Consider the following 21260-nt stretch of genomic DNA (forward strand, 5'->3'; position numbering starts at 1 on the left):
CTTGACGTCTCTGTGACATGAGGATGCTTTACAAACTTGCATCAATGAACTATAACACTTTAATCCTGACTGGAAAGTATAAGAACTGTGGATAAAAGAGATGTTTTGTCACCTTATAGTTCACTTCAGTTTTTCTATTGATTCTATCAATAACAGCTCAGGTTCACATTAACTTCTGGGTATATTGCTGGATATCCAACAATACTGATGGAAAACCAGACCAAGACCACCAAGCTCACTCAACATACTGTAGGTCATCTGGCATCTGGATGACAACTGCTTTTCTCTGCTTTCATATACAGTCTGAATACATTTAGAAAGGTCTCAACAACATTACTATCCATTCTAATTATCAAGAATAATAATTTGAAGACAAAATTGAGTTTATATTAAAAGAAAGAGATTACAGAAGCAGTGGAAGACTTATGACAAGGAGGAAAAAAAATATCCAGTATGAAAAAAAGGAAACAGTTTGGGAGAAAAAGAACACATGGTACTGAAATGTGCTCTGACCTGTATAATCATTTTTCTTCTCAGAATAGGAAAAGGATCCAGGAAAGATCTGTTCACCAGCAGAATGGGTGACAGGCAACGGTAATTTCTGCCCTATGTAGTTTCTGCAACTCAACTAAAAAGCAAGTTTTGTTTCATGATAATTGAGTAAGATTCAGAAAAAATCAACATTTGGTGCTTAAAGTATCTAAATACGCAGTCATATGAAAAAATAAGAGGTCTAATTTACAAAGACACCCATGAACCATAACTAGTGCCCATGTCAGTAAGAGGTGAAAAATTCACAACACCTAAATGTTGGATAGAAGTGTTTAGACATTTGCCATAATCATGAGCTACCTGTTGATGTTCAGCATATATTCCATCTTTCTTTGTCTGGGTAAATGCTTGCCTGCAAGGAACCTGTCAGTGTAACTATGCCTAAAGGGCACACTGCCTGTAAAGCACAATGTAATGCTGCATAGGGATATACAAAATACCTCTAAGCAAATAACAGAAGCAGTCTAGGCCTGTCAGAGAAGCAAACTTCCAGACTTCTATAAAGGGCTAATCCAGCACAGACATTTTATTTCGCTAATGTAGCTACATCACTTCAGAAACAAAAGAACCAATTCAGAGCTAGTTCTAGTCTCTCTGAATGGCACTGCATTGTGAAATGCAGTCATGCCCTCCAGATTTCTAACCTGATGATGTCTTTTTGAACAATTCTTATTACTATTATCTAACATTAGTCTTTATTCTGTAAATTGTTTTTCAAAACTATGACTGCTTTTCCACGTTGCTCAGCTTACAGTGGCATGTGGTGATTTGCCACACCGCTTTTTTTGGGTTTTTTTGAGAGAGGACTATGTTCCAAACAGCAGGGCCCAAAAAAAGCCAGCAGGAAACAGCTTGATTAGTTTTGTTTTTAGGAGCAGTGTTTCAATGCAGAAACAAAGCAATCTCTTTGTATTTAATTTAATTAATCACAAAGATTGTGCAATATCCAAATAAATGTTTTCAGGTTAAAAGAACGGCATCAAGAACGAACATGAAATTAGATTTAGGCTCATAATATAGAATGGGTACATTATGCATGGAAGAAATGTTCTCTGGGTCATCAAGTCCAGATCTCTGCTGTTGCTGGAATTATGTCATATGAGCATTTTCATGCACTTCAACAACTATGTAATTTATTATAATTTACTATTTGTGAACATTATGGAAAACCATATTAATCTACTCATTGAAAGTATTTCTCTATATTTAGTTCACATCAATCAAGTTCACATTCAGTACCCGAAAAAGAAATCTGTGGTTCACCTTATGCGCATCATCAGGTAGATATTTTATGAAATTAGATTCATGGCTGCCCGGGCCACTGAATTGCTGTATCCTTTCCAGCAGCTGCCTCTGAGCATACACCAGCAGTGGACTCACTTGTTCTGTATATCTCTCACTGAAAAAAAAAAAAGAAAACTATAGTAATTAAGCAAATTAACTGTGTATTTATCTATATAATGTTGCTTTTCAGTTTTTATTGGAGTTGGTGTAACTTACTGTGTAAATACGTTAAATTGTACAGCTATGTGTACCAGTGCTTCCCACTTCTTCATTTGATATAACAATTCTATTGTTTTAAGAATCAGATTACATATCCATTTCAAGTCAACCACATTCACATCATCCAGGGGAGACTGTAGATGGAGATTAGAACCACCATTCTCATGAGTAATACCTCCTAAACAACTGGGAATGCAGAAGTCTCCTTCAGGATCCACAATCTACAGTGAAGAAACATTATTCTACCAGTTATTTTCAAACTTGTTTTTAGGACAAATCAAATTATAAAGATTAGAAAATATTGCAATCCTCTAAAAACTTGTTACAGAGAATAACTTGGAGATATCAGAACACAATGCAAGAGAAAAAACTATCTCTACTCAAGATGTGATAATAAAGAGTATACTGTCTTAATAAAAATAATTTTTACCTTAAGAGACCCACTTGCTTGTAGTTCAGTTATCATATCAATGATCATGTCTGATGCCAAATAAAACGGCAACCAGACGGTGTTTCTAAGAAAACCCCTGGTAATGGGAAATGCATCCGTATGGGAATGTGAATGGTTAGCAATCAACTGTAATTCTTGAGTATAGTTCCAAAGTTCTCGACAAGCATTCTGAAGCAATGTCCAGTGGCCACCACGGTGAGCAAGAACCTATGCATATGATTCAAAATAGAATTATACTTTGGAAATACAGAAATCTAAAGCTTCATTATTTTATTGCAAAGCTTAGGTAGAAGTAATCTTTCAAAATTACAATCTATGGATCATTCTTAATAACAGATCATTCAATATTTCAATTTAGATAACACATTATAGAACCTTAATTTGGAAATTTTCATAGAAGCACTAATTTATAATTTAATTTAATTGTTGCTTTTGGTGTGAGAATAAGAAACAAAAATTAATTCACACCACATATACATGTGTTTTTACTTGGTTTTAGAAGGGTTTATGGAAAGAGCAGTCAGTCTACATCTCCTTTCATTCACTGGTCTTTCTTTTTATGCTACCAAGGCATTCACTAAGACCTGTAAAGCAAAACATAAGTCTGCAAGTATTTTCAGAAAAATTTGAGAAACGTGAGAAGGAAAGTTACAAAGACTAAATTAAAAACAAAACATTTATATAAATTATTATATGTTTGATAGAAATATACATTACAATAGGTGACACGTCTGACATATTTCATATACTGTACTTGGCCATTTTGCAGAAGATGAGAAATCACTGCTTTTTCCCACTGAAGTTTTTTTGAAGTTTCTGACTTTTTTTTAATGTAGGAAGTAGTAAGTACTGTAATGCGATGCTTAGTTATAAAATGTTTAATAAGAAAGCTTATCTTACCACTGCTCTTCTTAAATGCAAAAAGATTTTTGTAAAATGTTCCAATAAAATGGTATTTGACAGAAACCGGTTGCATTCTTTGGGGGAACGAGAGACGGATATCTCTGTATCATTTGTCATTTGAGTTCGAGGAGTATCTGTTCCACTCAGTTTAATGTGGTAGTCAGGAGACTTATCTGTATCTGAAGACAAAAGTTCACTGGTTAAAAATGAGTTAGAGTTCTCAAAAAGGTAAAAAAGAAAATATTATCAGCCAGCTAGGATTTTCTGTGGCAACTAAATACTGAAATGTTAGGAAATGCCAGTGTTAAGGCTATCATATTTATAAGGTTATGATATTTAAAATATAAGATGCTTCTACTTAAGTGTTGGGAGAAGCAGATATAAAAAAAGTTTGAACAAGATAGTAACGTATACCAAGTAGTTCTCAGCCTTAAAAGCCAAAACACAATGCTCATATAAGTTTTAGGAAAAAATCACTGTGTGGCAAGCTCCTAAGAACCTTTCTGAAACTGGGGCCTCTTAAAAGAAGAAGTTAGGAAGAAGGGAAGATTTGTGACAAATTTTGTACTATGTGTAGGAGTGCTTCATTATTTTATTCCATAGCAAATATCCTCCAAGGGGAAACACAAAGGTTCATGGTAGTGGAATACAGTAATATCAGAGCTATAGGTTTCAGGCAGAAGCTAATTTCAAGCTACCTTATAGCAAACTACACATTTCATTAAATTCTTTCATTCAGAATCACTGCAAAGGCTAGGAATTTTCATTAGTTTTCTGACACTTTCAGTGACTCAGTTCTCAGTGACTTGTAAGTATCAGCACAAAAGAGTATAATTAAAAGTAAGCTGTTGCAAAGAGAACCAGGAATGCAATTGCTAGCTTTTCTCATACCTCCTTAGAAAAGGCAGAGGCTGGTTGATTCCTACCTAAGGAAGTCCTACATGGAATGTTAGGAGAATTTTGCTCTCTACAGCTGTGTCAAGAATGCGTTCCCTGAAGTGCTACTTAAAAGACCAGGCTTCTGATTTCTTCTTGAACTAAATCTGGCTAGGCAGACTACTTTGCATTGACTTGTATGTTATCACCGACATCTTAGGTAATCAAAGTCCTATATTTCACAATTACCTACATGTAGGAGCCTTTCAGCTCCTGCTGAAACCTTGAAGGATATTATTAAAAATAGCTGCAATAATAGAACAGTCAAATGTGAAAGACAGACAATTGAAGTAAAAATGGTAGAAGATAAAAAATTGATCCTGAGGTAGTCTCTGCCACAGGAAAACACTGGGGAGCAAGCAGTGGAGAAGTATTCTACTTAAAATTTGAAAGATAATAATAAACTTCATCCTATAATTTTAAGAAAGACTTACAGAATGTCCCAGGAAATTGTTGACCTGTTAGGAAATCTAAAGGAAACTACAGACCAATTAACAAACACAGAAACTGATAAAAATTATCATTGCATTTAGAATAATCTGGAGTATTATCAATTTAATAAGCCTAGGTAACATGGCTTCTGCAAAACAAAAGCTAGTACCACTAATTTATTAGAATTTATAAACTTATTACTGAAGTACAGGATAAAAAATAACCTCTCGATAAAAAGTAACTTGTTTACCAATACAAGAAACAATTCTCAGAGTTATTATAAATGTTCGATTAGTGACTATGACTTCTTTTATACTAGGTGTGCCAAAAAGAGAAAATATAGACGACACTTTCGAAACCCAGAAACATCTTCTCTTTAAAGTGGCATGAGAGTTTTTCCGAAGTTGATGTGGAGAACTAATGGTGGAGGTCAGGACAGAAATTAAGAGAAAGAAAAAGGTAAGTTGAAACTGATCCCAGTTGTGCGCCTATTAAAAGTTCTTACAAGTTTGTTTTTCAGTCATTCCTGGCTTTTTAAGAAGAGAAGTTGGTGTTCTCATGTTATTCTCTGCAGCTTCTCTCACCACTACAGTGCCAGAATTATTTAATGAGAAAGTTTCAGGATCCAAAATATTGTACCTGCAGAGTGGAAGAAAAAGAACAAAGTACCAAAAAAAATTTCCCAGATATAATATTAAAAAGAATTTTGATATACACTCACAAAATTCAGTTTTGCAAAAGTGAGTTTTGATTACTTTCCAGCATCTTTAGGAATCAGAAACAATGAATGATAGCTGAAAGTTATAAGGAAGCAAAAAATAGCACAGTATAATATATTTCAAAAATCTTAGTCAAGCAAGCAACCAAAAACGTGTCATGTGCTATATGATGGAAAACAAAACTTGTTACAAAGTAAACTCATTTCTATTTGGATGCTGAACTGTTCTTATGACAAACTGACTTATAATATTATAATTCAACCTGTTTGCATTAATGGTAATAACACAATAATCCATATTAATAGCAATCATTGATAATGCAGTAAGATATACCTGTCCAGATGCTGTGAACCACAAATTCCAATGTTATATTGCTCTTCCAGTTTCTTTCTAAATAAACTGTAGTGTGCAATTGCCAGATAGACATTCATCTGAGACCTCCAGGGCATCTCTTCAAGACATATTTGATGAAACTTCTTTCGGTTTAAGTAATTTATCACAATTGGTTTCAGGAGTACCACTAAGGTGTGACGAGCTACTTTTTGCAACTCTTCCTTGTATTTCCTAATCCAAAATATATGAAGTAGCAAAAAATAAAACTGTGTTTTCTTGAAGCTCTGGAAAAGATTATCATGATAAAGATGTACAGAAGTCTCCTATTGCATATCTACAGACTTTTATTAACTTAGAAGTATATGACGTATTTCTAGCAAAAGGGTTTTTGCTGCAGTCAAGAAGAGCAATTGTTTTGTCCCTCTTTAAGTGCACTTAATGCACTCTAAATCCTACCTTACATTTTATCAACTTCCATACGATGTTCGTCTTAGTATTTACAAAAAGTTCAGCTCTGTGTTTGAAGTTATTTGTACTTGAATCATCCAAATAGATTATTATAGAAAATACAGTCTGTTTCATGAAGTCTGTTCAGTAGATGGAGGGTCTACTATTATACTGTAAATTTGCATCATTCGTTTTATTGCTGTATTTTGGTAGCAAATCATCCTCAATGTGAACAAACATTTTATTTCAAATACGGATGCCTGGCTTTAATTTCCAGCCATAGATTATTTTTTTTTATGTTTCTCTGCAAGATCAAGCAATTCTGTATTACCTGGTGTTTTCTCTCTGTGAAGATGTACACAATGCTGTAGTCAAATAAAATCTCATGTTTTCTTTTTTATAAACTGTAAATTGATCCCTGTATCAATCTGAATTATTTTTCTGCCTGTTTTCCACCTTTAAAATGTGGGCAGAACAGCATATCATATGTAATGTTGTTATACTATACAGCAATATTATTATGTAATATACAAAAGAGTAGCTGAGAGAGCAAAAAGCCCAGGATAAGTTAAACATCCTCTCTTCCACTGAAAACCATGAAAATCATGTTAAGGTGGGGTTTTTCCGGCAAGATGGAAAAATGGAGACTTTAGGTAAATATTTAGAAGATTGTGTATGGAAGACTTTTTTTATGTTCTTTTTTTAAAACATTTCTGGAATCAGTTATGAGATTGCTTATATTCAGATATTTCTAGTTTTCTACTTGCTAATTGCTGGAAGCATAAGTGACCAAATGACCAGGTAATGAATACTATAAATTCTTTTAGGTCAGAAGGTACTGTTATTACCAAATATATACAGTTCTCGGCCAAAAGAAAAGGGGAATGAATTCTCATTTGTTTCTGTCAAGGAAAAGTTTTCTGAAAGCTAGAGAACAGATAATCCAAAAAGACTAGCAAAAGGATGATAAAAATAACTCTGAAAGTACTTGAACATCAGGAACAAATAAATATTCTTTATTATATTTCTAACAGGTAAGCTCCCCAACACAGTTTGAAAGGCATTATAGCATGCAGATTAACATAGCTTTTCCACTATGATGACATGCTCAATATGCTCAAGCTAACATAACTGAAATGCAGTCTTTGATTATTAATACAAAGACCTCACAATCTTCAACAGTTATTCTCTGAAACAAAAATGAGATAGACTTTGTTCTCTTGAGTGGAAGCCAATTTTATAACAAGCTAAAACAGAAAAGTGAGTGAAATATGCACAAATTCATTCCTTCAATGGAAAACAGTTTTAAAATAGACAATTATAAACTAAATTTCAGTCAAAATATTTTGGTTCTGTATATGAAGCTGGTGATTTATGTTCATTTACCTTTGTGCTTCTGGACTTTTCATTATGTTTGGACGTTTCATTAAATACTGTCTAAGAGTCTGTCTTCTTAGATTAGGACTCAAGGCTTTTTTTTTTGGTTTCTTCAAAGTTGGTGCTTCTGGTTTCTTTAAAGGTGAGATCTTCCATGAAAATCTTAAATATACTTCAAATACTTATTTATACCTACATTATCAATTACTTGATACATCAGTTTGGCTTATGCAAGAACAGACAGAAAATAAATTCTAGAACTGTTTGTCAAAATAAGACAGCAAAAGAAATATCTAATATTTCAGAAAGCTTTACAATTTCTCTGGAAGGTGTATGCCAAATGACTGACACTAAGAAGTCAGCCAGCTCCCCAGATATTTTCTTTCATGTACGAGTGTTTTTCATCTCAAAGAAAAAAAATGATAGTTCTTTTGCTATTATTATAAATAGTAAAACTTTGCAATGCAAAAACTGAGACAGTTTTCCCTAGCCTGTCACAGATGCTAGACGTATTAAGGCATTACTAGAGGACTATAAGGGAGAGAACTCTTCCTCCAAAACAATGGAAATCCATTAGGATTATTCTTACCTTCCAATAAAAGCAAAAATTCATTTTAAAAAGTTCTGAACAGAAAGACTTTATTGTGCAATTAGAATATCTGCACAAGGAGTTACTCCCGAAAATGTAGAAGTGCAACATATTGTACAAAAATGCCTAAATTGATCTCCTTTTCTTAATGTGTTGGTACCCAAGGCATTTCCTGTTAACAGCTTTTTCTAAAGAGAGCTGATGGAAGGCAAGTTTTCATTGATTTTGGAATGCATTACTCTGACTCTTCTCAAATTCCTCACAATTTTTGGTCTTTCAAATAAATCCCATGCAAACTTTTCTTCCTGGTTTTAGGAGTGCAGAGGTGAGCTGAGGACTAGAGTTTATATCACAAATTTTAGTAATCATGCACATCACTACCTCAGGTTTTTTATAAAACAGCTTTTAAAAATTTAGTTTTGTGCTTATGGTATTGCTGCTCAGTAAAGACATACATGGATCCTTAAAAATAAAACTCACTTTCTGAAACTTCACCACTCCTGTAGTGCTTCTATCCATGCCTTCTGGCAGAGTGGGAGAACTTGTTTCTCGTGTTGAAATTCCATTCAATTGGTCATTCCTCCTGATAAATAACTAATGTTAAAATCATCACCATCATCATCATGTTAAACTCCTTTCACAGGTAAAGGGTTGTCTTTGGCAACAGGTAGAGCACGTGCAATTCCTATTTCATTAGGAGTTTTAAATTCAGCAAGTTTTCTTTCCATCTTCCCCTTCAACAAATAAGAAGTTCTCACTTTCAAAGTTTATTATAGAAATCTAAATTTATGGATAACAACTATCTCACCTTCCTAACTCCTGGTAAAACAAAACATTTTGCTTCATTACCCAAATTCTACTACAAAATTCTGCAAAAAATTTCCTCATGTCCAATTCTTTTGGTCTTTTGTAACAGCAATTCCTGTTCCCTATAATATATCTCCTTTCCATTGATAATTTGCTTTTCAAATTTTAGAAAAGCTCATGTGTGTTTTTAACAAAGTTACGGTTCAATTTCTTTGGGATCCTTTTAGGTAGGTGTCTACAATTTAGTTCCACTTATCTTTTCCGCATAGAAATTTTTTAGATGCTACAGTTGCCCCTGATCAGTTGGCTTTTGATTTAACCCAACATACTTTTCTAAGTTATCCCACTGCCTCATAATAATATGGCAAATGGCTATATTACCAAATGGTGTCTATGAAAAGGAAAATCCTGGAAACTACTGATGGTAGACAGGAGTTTTGAACAAACACAGCCAAGGGAGAAGTCTCCATGTATAACGAGGTCACAATACAATATTTTCCTTAGCTATATAATCCCCTGTGTTCGTGGAACTTCTGCAGAATAGGAGCCACAGAAATGGTTCCAAATGGGTCTTCTACCAGGTAGTACAATTCACAGTTTCTGCTGTAACACTGCTGAACCAAAGTACAAGTTTTCACTACTGCTATAATAGAGCTCTACCTTTTCAAGTAAAGTTGCACATTCCCTGCCCAATCCAGCACGCTTTGAAACTTCTCTTCATTCAGGATTTTGTGCAAAACTTGAACAAAGAACTCAAGAAAACGTAATTTCTTTCTGAATTTCATCACTGCAATAAAGTAACAAATAATTAGCACAGCTTTTGTATTTATGCTGTAAAAAGTTTCTGAATTCAGCTATAATTACAGCTATCCATGTCTCAAAGCACATATTTATGCCATGTTGCATGCTTATTAAGAAAAGGTGTACTGATAGTGAAATTGGGTAGGTCACGATACACAATAGCAGTTGCTAAATACTTCTTCTGAATAGGCATCCAGAATCACAAGTTCATTCTATTTACACTTCTAGAATGACAAACATTCTAGGGACTGAGAAAACAGGTTTGGAACTATTTTTGTGTCATGCAATACATAGTGCAAAAATATCTTATAACAATATTCAGTATGCCTAATTGTACACATGCCTGAAAATTCTGAAAAAAACAATAAAGCAAGTATAAACAAACTAACTGCATCCTAATCATTTAGGTTGCTCTGCTTAGTGACAGTCACATTAGTGTAAAAGCATCACACAGTTCTCATTGCAGAAGTGAACTGTGTTGTGTAGATTTTAGGCAGCTTTTTAATTGTTTGCAAGTGTTTAATTGTTGCAGCAGTAAAAGCTGGAAACGGCTTTTACTGTTTGTCTGTCTTGGTAATTTTTTGCAATCAAGAAATAAATAAGTATTTATCCTATCTGAAAGCTATACTAATCTTACAGGCTAGGCTCCATTGTTATTTTGAACACCAGTATTAAAAAAAAAATAGGCAGTGACAAGGATCATAAATCCTATTTCAAAAACACAAGTGTATTCAGAATTTTCGGAATTCCTCTTTTAGTAACATAATTTAATGTGGAAATGGGATTTAAAAATTTAAAAAGAACATTCCACACAAATAGAATCTTTGAAAACTTGACACAACTTTAAAAAAAATGAGCTCATTTTTAAGGTTATTAGAAAATAAACATTATTCAAATTTCAAATTCAAAAACTTTTTTTAAGCTATGTTTTACTCAATTTTGTATATTTGAGAACAAAATGAAGAGAAAGTTTTTAAGAACTTATTCCAAGCAAGAAGTAGATAGCTTTACTGGCAACTTTCTGACATAAAGAAACCTTTACAATTAAAATAACCGCCGATTATCCTACCTTCTCGATAAGCATGGTTTGATGTCCAACATGTAATTACAGGGTAGAGGAACACAGGATCTTCCTGTCCTGTAAGCTCTGATCCACGAACTACATCAATAACCAAACCACATCCATTATGACAAGCAGTGATAGTGTACAACAGAAACTCTACCTGAAATTGTAACTGAAGACTAGAAAAATCCTTCTTTCGTACAGAGTTTGCTTTTAAATCTCTCACTGTCATCCAGAGAGAAAGTCAAAGACTTGCTCTGTTCTTCTAATATAAATACCCGTGCCATTTAAATAATGAAGAGCTTATGGATGTGACTGATGAACTTCCAGCTACTAGACTAATGAGCAGGATGTCTGGAGTTCATCAGAGGTCTAACAAAGGTCCACATAAATCATCTGTGGAGGATGTGCAGTAAGGACATGTCCAAAAACATATTTAAGGCTATACAGCATGAACTGAACCCATGATGCTACTAGTCACTAGTGCTTACATACATGCTCACCATATGGATAGCATAAGTACGTAAAGGAATTATTTTTTCTTCATCTAAATATTTATATAAATATATGTATACAAATTTATTTCTATTCTATAAATAATATATTAGATATAGGTGTAAATAATATATACAATATATAAATAAAAATAGTATATGTAATATATAGGAGGAGAACAATAACTTGGATTTAAGCTTTTCAGAGTTAAATGCAACTGCATTACCAGCTGATGAGCACCAGAACAATGTTACATGTTCTAGTTGCTATTTTGCCTTAATAAAGAAACATGACCTACAAATTTTGTGCTTAGGCAAGTTCTATGGCTGAAAAAAATCAATGCAGCTAGTCCCTGGGAAAAGTGAGGTTAAAATGCACTCTGGAACAACCAGTTGTGGTAAGTGGATCAACAGCTACACATTCCACTGGTAGCAGTCAGTTGAAGTCTACTGAATGCAAATAATGTGCAACTAAAAATGACAGCCAGCAGGACAAGCAGATCTTTTTTATTTTCTTTTTAGGACAAGTCACACCCTTTACTATTACTCTCTCCTATTTGACAAGTTCAAAAATATATTGCTTCAAATGAGCATTTTCACAAAGAATACCTCCCAAAATTTTTTAAATGGGAAAACATTTAACATTTCAGAATTCAAATTGTACTGTGTATGAAATATTTTCCTTTTCTCAGTTTCTTATGAAAAAGGCAGATTCAGCTCTTTTATATTTTGCTCATAGACTATCAACAATGGAATGCTAAGTCTTGATCCACTTTTAAGGATTTCCTATGACAGTTTTTTTTCCAAAATATTTTTAACAGCATGCCCTACAGGTGCGTATGTTGTCCTAAACCATTTATACACATTTTTGTATCTATAAGGACAGCTGTAAGTTTTGTTATTTGTTTTGCACGGCCTCAGCAAAAGACTCCAATTTGTATCCTGAAACTTATTGACAAATATGCTATTTCAGCAACAGAGCAGACTTCAGCCGTCAAGTATTTGCCACTACGGAAAATGTGTTCTTCTCTAACTGATCAACCCGTTAATTTAACTTTCCATTAAGTAAAAATGGAACATCATTATATTAAGCAATCAATGTAATTTTCAATTAACTTACAGAATTCATTCACTCTGTAACTTGTTCTGCAGGAATGCAGGCATCAACGTAAGCAGCAAGAAACCAGTATGCAGACAGATGGAATTTTTGCATCACTCTTTTTATTCTATTCATTACAGAAAATCTTTCTCTTCTTAGACAAATGCATTAGGGGTTGGACTAGATGACCTTTAAAGGTCCCTTCCACCACAAACTATTCTATGATTCTTGAGATGATGGACGATAACTAGAACATGAGTCAGCAGCATGCCCTTGTGGCAAAGACCAGTTGCCTACTGGGCTGTATTAGAAACAGCATAGCCAGCAGCAGGTCAAGGGAAGCGATTATTCCCCTCTATTCAGTGTTTGTAAGACCATATCTAGAGTTTGGTTTTGGACACTGCAGTACAAGACACTCACATACTGGATTAAGTCCAGAGAAGGGCCACCAAGGTGATAAAGAGCTAGAATGCATGACAAAACAAGAAGAGGCTGAGAGAAATGAGTTTATTCAATCTTAAGAAGAGAAAGCTAAAGGAGCCCACCCCTAACAAACCTAACCTAACCTTAGGAGCCTACCTAACAAACAGAGTACAGAATGTGCAGACAGAGTGTTCTCATTGATGTCAAAAGAGGTAATAGACACAAGTTGGAAATAAAATTTCAAATAGATATAAAGAAAACCTTTTCACCCATAAGGGTGGTTAACTATTGGATCAGCTTGCCCATGAAGGTTACAAAATCTCTTTCTTCAGAGTGATTCAAAACTTGACTGAATGAGCCTGAGAGAAACCTAATCTAATTGTATCTGTTTTGAGCAGGGGATTGGAATAAATGCCTTCCAGAAATGCCTTCTAACCTAAATTACTTTATGATTCTATCCAGACTCCAAGGAGTACAAGATGCCATGTAAATATAATGGAAGAAAACTCAGTAGTGGCTCTGTGTTTTAAGTTCTAATCAAATTTCTTTTATAAATCCTACTTATTCACCTAACTTTGGCAGAACTATGAGCCTGAAAATTCTTGTGCTTAATTCAGACTCTAAAATATTTTAAAGTTGATATATTCATTCCTGAGTCACAAGGTAGTGCTAGTATACATGCAATTCCTTCATAATGAGGACAGTTTCTGTTAACTTTCTTCAGGAAGTCTTTTCTCCAATAAAATTTCCTGCAGTAGTCATTACTACTAGCAATGGTAGGATAGTAAGACATGCTATAAATGGACAGTGGTCTTTGTCACTGCATTTTCTGATTTAGGAAAATAAAGCAAGGCTAAATAACATAGAACCCAATTTACATGGATTAAGAGAACACATATATTTGCAGAACAGAACAAAAATGACCATTCCTTTCTAAGAAGGAATGAGTGTTTTGGTGCAAATAATGGAAAAGATGAATAAAAGTCATTATACACATCACTATCAGAGATAAATAAGATCACTGAAATTATGATTTTGGTTATTATGGAATTAATTATCATGGAAGATATATGAAATAAAAGTACTTCATAAGAAAATAACTTTTACAAATAAACCAGAGAAAAATGTAAGAAGAGTTTTAATAGTGCACTCACCTGGTTTTGTCAGTTTGAGGAGATTTGATTCAAGAGCACTTAGATTTTCTGTTGCTTTTTCCATCACAGCTAAATGGGATTTCTTTGCAGAAGTGGTCTGAAATATCCAATACTTAGTCATGAAAACTTAGCTTTTACCTACGTAAACCCAGCAGGTCAACAGTGGAGTTTGGGTCAGATCCCAAGTCTTCTAATTCTATATCTGATAATTTCATCAATATTGTCTTATTTTTCCTTTCAAGTGAAAACTGATGTTCATAAACTTTTTAGTATGGCTGAAAAAAACCTGGCCATGGTTCATTCTTGACTGATCTCCAAGGGAGTGAGTGGAGTTGCTCTGCCACCAAATACATTTTTAGGGAATTCCCACACGCTATTACAACATATTTGAATACATTGTTTGATAAAATATGTTGTTTTCCAGAAAAATTAATCATTTGTAGATTATTTACTGCCTACAGAGATCAAAATCTTCTTCTGGAAAGAAAGTTTGGGGTTTTTTCACCTCTGAAAATATAATTTTCAGTCAGCCCTACTTGGCTCAAGATACTATATTGTTCCTACGGTCTTAGATTACTTGTATTTTTTTGGTTTGAATTTGGGAGCAGCTAGCACAAACTCAGCAATAAACAATGAAGAAAATCACTTGTCCTGGATCCTAGCAGTGTCCTACAAATTTTCTTCCAGAAATCCTTCCCTGTGAGGTGATTGACTCTTTGTCCCTCTGTCCAATATATCTCAGTTTCAACTTCACACCGCTCTCTTTCTTCCCCTCATTATTCCTACTTTCTTACCTCTTTTTCAAGTCTCCTCTCCAGTAAAATCTCTTCTAAAATTACTTAAAGAAAAAACAGGCAGGAAAGTATGGAGAATCAACACTTTACTCTGATTATAACTTGTAGGATATCCTCACAACCTGATGCATCTTTTTGTAATTTGAGGTTGAAAGTTCTTCCTCCATTGAGAAATATTTTTCAGTCTACACAATTCCTAAGTTACTCTATTATGACTCAGTTTCAAGCAGCTGCTACGTTCAATGAGCGGCTAAGTTTCTACATTATTTAGAATATTTTTGCTCTTCTTTACTTACACAATTCTTTTAATTACTTTTTCTGTCTTATAAAACATTCCTGCAAACTATATGTGAAGATCAGTTAGAGATGCTTGTATAAGTATCTGCAGGATCCCCATGGCTCTGAACTGTAATATTGATAACGCCTCTCAAGTTCAAGCCACTGCAATCTGCAACTGGTCTTAACAAAGATAGATACAATTAAACAGAAGCCTCTCAGCTGTACTTTGGAATCTCTTATTCTATGAGGAAACTCTTATTTCATACAATCACTTCTAAAACAAAAAGTTAATAAATGAGGTCTTCAAAAATAATAACCACAAAATTTAAAGAAGAGAAAAGTGAAAATCAGAGCAATTACTTTAACTTCTTTGTTAGTGTGTGTTTCTTCAGTTTTCATAGCTCCTGACTGGCCAGGTGAGATTGCTGGTGAGGTATCCAACAAGTTTTTCCCATAGTTAACAATAATTACGGCTAGTTCGTATTCTTTCCATGAATGTAGTACCTATTAAAGAATCATGTTATATATTTTTGTTTTGCATAGCATGTAATGTTTCATTATTGTCTACATATACTTGTCAAAACGCATGAATATTATAAATAGAAGTCAATTACTCAATACTGAAGTTTCCTTTAATAAAAAAAACAAGACTACAAACCTCTAAAGTAATTGGAATTGCAGATATGTTATCTATGTGTTCTACTTTGGCTTAACATATCCCTCAGAGAATAGAAAGATTTAACCAGAAGTATCTATTTCTGTGATTGACATTCTCCCTTTTCTCAGGCAGCATTCCTACCTAAGAATATAAAGGATAACTAAATGATCCTCATTTACCTCTCTGCTATCAGGTGCATATTTGTAAATCTCAACTGTATTAGTGAAAGGAGCGGTGAAATTTATTTTTAAAATTATGAAATTTATAAATGAACAGCGTGGGGAATGTTTTCAGATGGCTTTATCTTCTTTAAATAGAGCTCTAAAGGCCAAAGTGCTTCTGCTATATGCCAGGTAACGTCACATTAGGATGTTTATCTTTGGGATAGAAAATAAGTGTATAGATTAGGATAAATACAGCACATAGCCTGACTATTCTGTTGAAATGCTATCTCTAAGGAAAAAAATATCAGCAGTACAAGCAGACAGTCATTTAGCTGGGGAATCCAACAACAAACAGACACTATATCAAGGTTTCAAGGTTCCTAATAGGCTTTATTGGCCTTGATAGCCTCCACCTGGGTTCTCTCCCCACGGGGCAAGGAGCTCCCTCTCAGCTCAGGCCTAAACCTACAATCCCTGCCGGCCCCTATCTGACAGGAATGCTGGTCTCCAGCGCACTCCAAGCCATGCCTGAGCCTGGCCATGGATCCTCTGGTCTGGACACCTGACCTGTGGACTGACTCCTCAGCTTGGCCTCAGACTGTTCCCACCATGATGAACCAGCCTGCTCGGCTGCATCTGACCTTAGCTACCCTCTCCAGACCTGATCCTGATGTGCAGATTGACTTCCCAGCTTCACCTCGAACCTGCCTCATCACCACAAACTCACCTGATGATCTGGACTCCTGGTTGAACCTGCCAGCCAGGTGCTTCCCTGCCAGCCATGGCGTTGCCCTCGGCTCCTGGCTTCCCAGCCCTCACCGTGCCCTGACACTGCCCTCACACCCATGAAGTAATTGGTTAATACCGTGAAAATGGCAACACAGGGCTTAAAATATTCATCTTTATACATTTTAAAAGACTGGAAACCACGTCTTCTTGCAGTGCACCTTTAACGATTTTTGACGCTGATCTGGTCTTGTGAGGTGAGCACAGAGATCCAGCTCCTACAAATACCAGGGTGCGGGATCAACAACACAGAGGAGCCCCTCAAAGCATCAGCCACAGCTCAGCTTTGGTATGAGCTCTTAGCTCAAATGTACTCAAGGCTAGAGGAAAGCTGACTTTTTCAGCACCATACATTTCCGTGGCAGGTACTTTAGCATGCCTGTATACCTCAGGAAAAAAATCCTATCTATACCACATTTCTTCTTATCTCACTAAATAGATTGAGTATCTAAATCATAGATGTGATCTACAGATATGTACTATCATTGAAAGTCAAGGTGTTTATGTTCCTGCCAGTATGTGGAACCAAATCGTATGAAGTCTCTTGTGTCTAACTAGCAAATAAACCATATATGTTATTCTGATTAAAATTATAAATATAGCCTATATGCAGTATATAAACTTTTAAATTTATATATTACATATATGCCTTATTGAAAATAATACTACCTTAAATGTAAAAACACATGCAATGATATAAAATACAGATTCCATGTCATGGACTAATAATTACAGTCTATTTTCTGAACAAAGGAAAATTCACAGTTTTAATAAAAAGTCAAAATATCATTATTATATAAAATCCCCCGATACAAAGATACTAATAAATATTACTGCCTTTGCTATTTAGAACTGCTCGTTTTCTAAGATATCACTCTGAAGGCCAGCTTTCTAAATCTTTTTTTTTCTCTAAATGACAAGAGCTATATCTTAAAATAAACTGTAAGCAAAATAATCCACACCATACCTTTGCTGTATAAAATGAAGCACAAGCTATCATATGCTGAATACTCTCATAGCATCCTGCCTGCCTCCTCTGCAAAGTAGCACTTGGAATTTCTTGAAGGACAGCCAAGCACTTAATGAGGATCTGGAAATACAGGGGTTAAAACAAAGTTGGGAGTCTGCAACACACTTACAAGCTTGTACCTCTGTATAGCCTATTGAATTTGATGGCAAACTTTAAAAATACTTTAAAAACTAGCAGATAGCATAAAATGCTAGCTCTACAAAAGCCAACAATAATATTTCCATTGAATTTAACAGTGTCAAGATTTCAACCACAACCCATTGGAATAAATGACATGTTCACATAAAATCACAGATACTAAATTACAGATACATGATGGACAATTTTGCTGATTTAATTAACAGGAAATCAAAGAATGCTTAATTCAGTGAGATGACACACCCCTAGTAGAGGACTACTTAAAACTATATTGAGCTGGTCAGAATTTTAAATGAAAGGAAAATGTTTTCAGTATGGTCTAAAAAAAAAAGACTAAAAAAAAAGAACACATGACTAAATTATTTTTGCCTTTATTTAGGAAATCTGAAACAGGAGCCATTTCCAGTGGTTAGCTATGCCTTTGGTAGGTCATCACAGCCAACGACAACCTAAGCAAAGGGCCATCCCTGTACATAAATAGTAAACTCTCCTAAAAACTTTCAGGGCCCTGAGGGCCCCAATAGCCTCTCTGTGAGCAGCTTCACTTGAGGCCTCCCCGCAGACCTTCTACCCAGGGGCACAGGAGTCCCAATTAAGCTCAGACACAAGCCTTTAGTCCCTGTTTGAGCTATGGTATTGGTGTGCTGGTCTTCAGTTCTCTCTCCTGGACAGGCCTTGGACCTGTGTTGTAGCCTTGTCTCCAGTCTCTGGCTCCAACTCCTGCAGCTCCTGACTTTTTTTCTCCTGGATGGACCATGGGCCAGCCCAATAACTTCACTTTCTCTGGACTTTCAGTGGATCCTCTTCCCAACACCCTGCTCTGTCTGCCATGTTCAGATGCGGCTAGTCTGTGCCTTGCCTGTACTGCAGTCACCTCATCCTTCCTCATAGAGCAAACATGCTCTTACTGCTGCTCCCTGACAAAACTACCACATTATGGGGAAAAAAGTTGCATGTTTCTACTCTATCCTTGTTGAATCCAAAAAACATGTCTGCTGCTGCAGAAATGGCATGAAAGGTTTCGGGAAGTCTGTTTCTAAAGAGAAGATGGTTGCTTTTGGAAAGGAACACAGGTCTGAAAACTAAAGACTGCATTATAGAAACATTGAATAGCTTATTCTTTTTTTTTTTTCTTTTTTTTTTTTTTTTGTTAAGAAGAAAACTGTATATGAAGCAAACATTCCAAAAAAAGCCATAGGCAAATGCTATCTTTTTTTCCTCAGTTGCCATCTGCAAATAGCATTCAAGTGGAAGTTACATTGTAGATTCCACTCTAGTTTAAAAATACTAACAAATCATCCTGAAGAAACAATCAATATTCTGCAGTTACTTTAGCATATCTGAGGCAGAATCTGTGCAGCTTTTGCTGAACATATATGCATTGGAAATATGTAAAACCATAAAAGGCTTTCCTTTAGCACCTACTAAGAACTGAAAGCCTAGATATTTAGCTCTCCCACTATACACTCCATTATAAGTTTAATTTGAATCACTGTAACTGCAGGACTTGGATGCCAGCTGTTTTGTCTTAAAATGCTCTCACCTGAACTACTGGCACTGAAGAAATCTTGTGATAAATAATTGGAGCAAGGAGACCATAAGATTGTACAACAGACTGCAGGGTGTAACTTGCATCATTCAACCAATTGCTAAGTTCAATTGCCACAGTCATTCTTTCACATTCTGCTAATCTAGCAACCTGTAAAAGAAATACATATTTTGATTCAAATATGAATTCTGTTGTTTTAAATCATTTGAGAGTGAAATGTTCTTGCAGTTTAAAATGCAGTGTAAGCAGCAAGATAAAACTTTAAAAATGAATTTACATTGACACCTGTTATAAGTATATAAACAAATGCAACGTTATTCATAATTATAAAGGAAACTGTTGTTCTTGACCTAATTGTGCGCTCTGAATTTACACATACAATTTACAAAGCCTGGTTAACAACCTCAACCTGTGTGGAGTGGAAATTTCACATGCTAACGTCTCATGGTAGGTAAGGGAAGGATAACAATTCCTTCCTTTCCCTTCCAGTTATCTGCTGCAGTCCTTGCAGGTATGAGCAGATCCAGTAAAGTCACTGACTAATCGACTGCTCACATTTTTACAAGACAAAGACTTCAGCAAAGAAAGAGTGGAATAGGAATGTAATAATACAGGAGGCAAAGCTTGACTATCCAAATAAAAAAGAAAGTTTTTTTGTGTCATTTACATGCCATTATACTATAAGAAAGTCTGAAATAAGATAAAAGAAGCTTAGTATATTAAAACCATGAAATCCCATTAGAAATTCAATATTAATGGAAATATATGTATTAAATAGCAGAAATGTTTAGAACTAAAAATCCAAGGGGCATCTTAGTGGACAAAATAATAATTATTATATTTCTTGTTCAAATTATAGTCTACCACCACTAAAGTGAAGGAAAATGCTTTCTCAGTTGGAATCAGTGGGCTTTGGATTAGGCAATAACTGATTCAGAAACCATCTTTCCACCAGGATACAAAATAACCAACAGCTACTAAAATACTTCAGAAAGCAAGACCAGATAACTCACAGAAATGAAGTATTCTGTAATAGGATTATTACATTGCAACATCTATCTTGCAACGATGAAATAAAGCTGATCAAAAAGTAAAATCAAACCCAGTATATTATTTTAAGCCATACATACTTGTTCCCTATAAAGTATCTCATTGGAACAGATGGAATCACAGAAGAGTGCTCCTTCCATGACATTAATGTCACAGACAGCAAATATATTCCTCAGAAAGAGGTGCAACGTAATAGGAGAAGTCTGAGACACAGTTTCAAAACGTAACCTACAAAATAAAAAGGCAAAAGAATGGTAAAAGCGTGTTAATGATGATTCTGACATCTCATAACTGAAGCTGTATTATATTAAAATGCAGTCTTTAATTTTAAAATTACAGACAAAAAATATTACTGTACTACTTATGGAAAGAAGACTTATATGTAAACCTGAAAAAATTGCTTAAAATTTCTAACATAAAAAATAAATAAAAGGGCTAACACTCCTTTTCAAATTGTTGTCCATCTTCTACTATCCTAAAACAGCTTTTACTTTGTTGTTTCATCTAATCCAGTGAAACTTACTTTGAACTTTCTTTGAAAACTTGGGATGCTACAACTAATTTATTTTAATTGTCTTCTTTTACAACTATTTTTCTGTATTCTGTCAATGAGGTATGCAGTTGTGAAGTCCATTACTAAGTATTAGTAGCAGGCTGCTTTTCATCACTGATGTCTTGTGTTACAAGTATCAAAAAAATCTTTCTTCTACCTGCCTTTTTGTTGTTTTT

The 21260-nt window shown here is 34.7% G+C and overlaps 1 protein-coding gene across 1 annotated transcript in view; it reads right to left on the reverse strand.

Annotated features, from left to right (window-relative positions):
* Nucleotides 1-21260, reverse strand: part of CFAP54 (cilia and flagella associated protein 54) — a 111018-nt gene that overhangs the window by 45188 nt on the left and 44570 nt on the right. Inside the window, exons 25-40 of the mRNA XM_074168264.1 lie at nt 20612-20759; nt 19476-19631; nt 17732-17854; nt 15517-15660; nt 14084-14180; nt 10920-11009; nt 9710-9836; nt 8723-8825; nt 7663-7802; nt 5830-6060; nt 5283-5416; nt 3407-3588; nt 2486-2713; nt 2053-2276; nt 1816-1951; nt 514-628 (exon numbers count right to left, since the gene is read on the reverse strand). Coding sequence (XP_074024365.1) covers nt 514-628; nt 1816-1951; nt 2053-2276; nt 2486-2713; nt 3407-3588; nt 5283-5416; nt 5830-6060; nt 7663-7802; nt 8723-8825; nt 9710-9836; nt 10920-11009; nt 14084-14180; nt 15517-15660; nt 17732-17854; nt 19476-19631; nt 20612-20759 — 2378 coding nt within the window. The remainder of the gene's footprint in view (nt 1-513; nt 629-1815; nt 1952-2052; nt 2277-2485; nt 2714-3406; nt 3589-5282; nt 5417-5829; nt 6061-7662; nt 7803-8722; nt 8826-9709; nt 9837-10919; nt 11010-14083; nt 14181-15516; nt 15661-17731; nt 17855-19475; nt 19632-20611; nt 20760-21260) is intronic.

The sequence above is a fragment of the Numenius arquata genome, chromosome 2 (genome assembly GCF_964106895.1).
Source record: "Numenius arquata chromosome 2, bNumArq3.hap1.1, whole genome shotgun sequence".
Taxonomy (NCBI): domain Eukaryota; kingdom Metazoa; phylum Chordata; class Aves; order Charadriiformes; family Scolopacidae; genus Numenius; species Numenius arquata.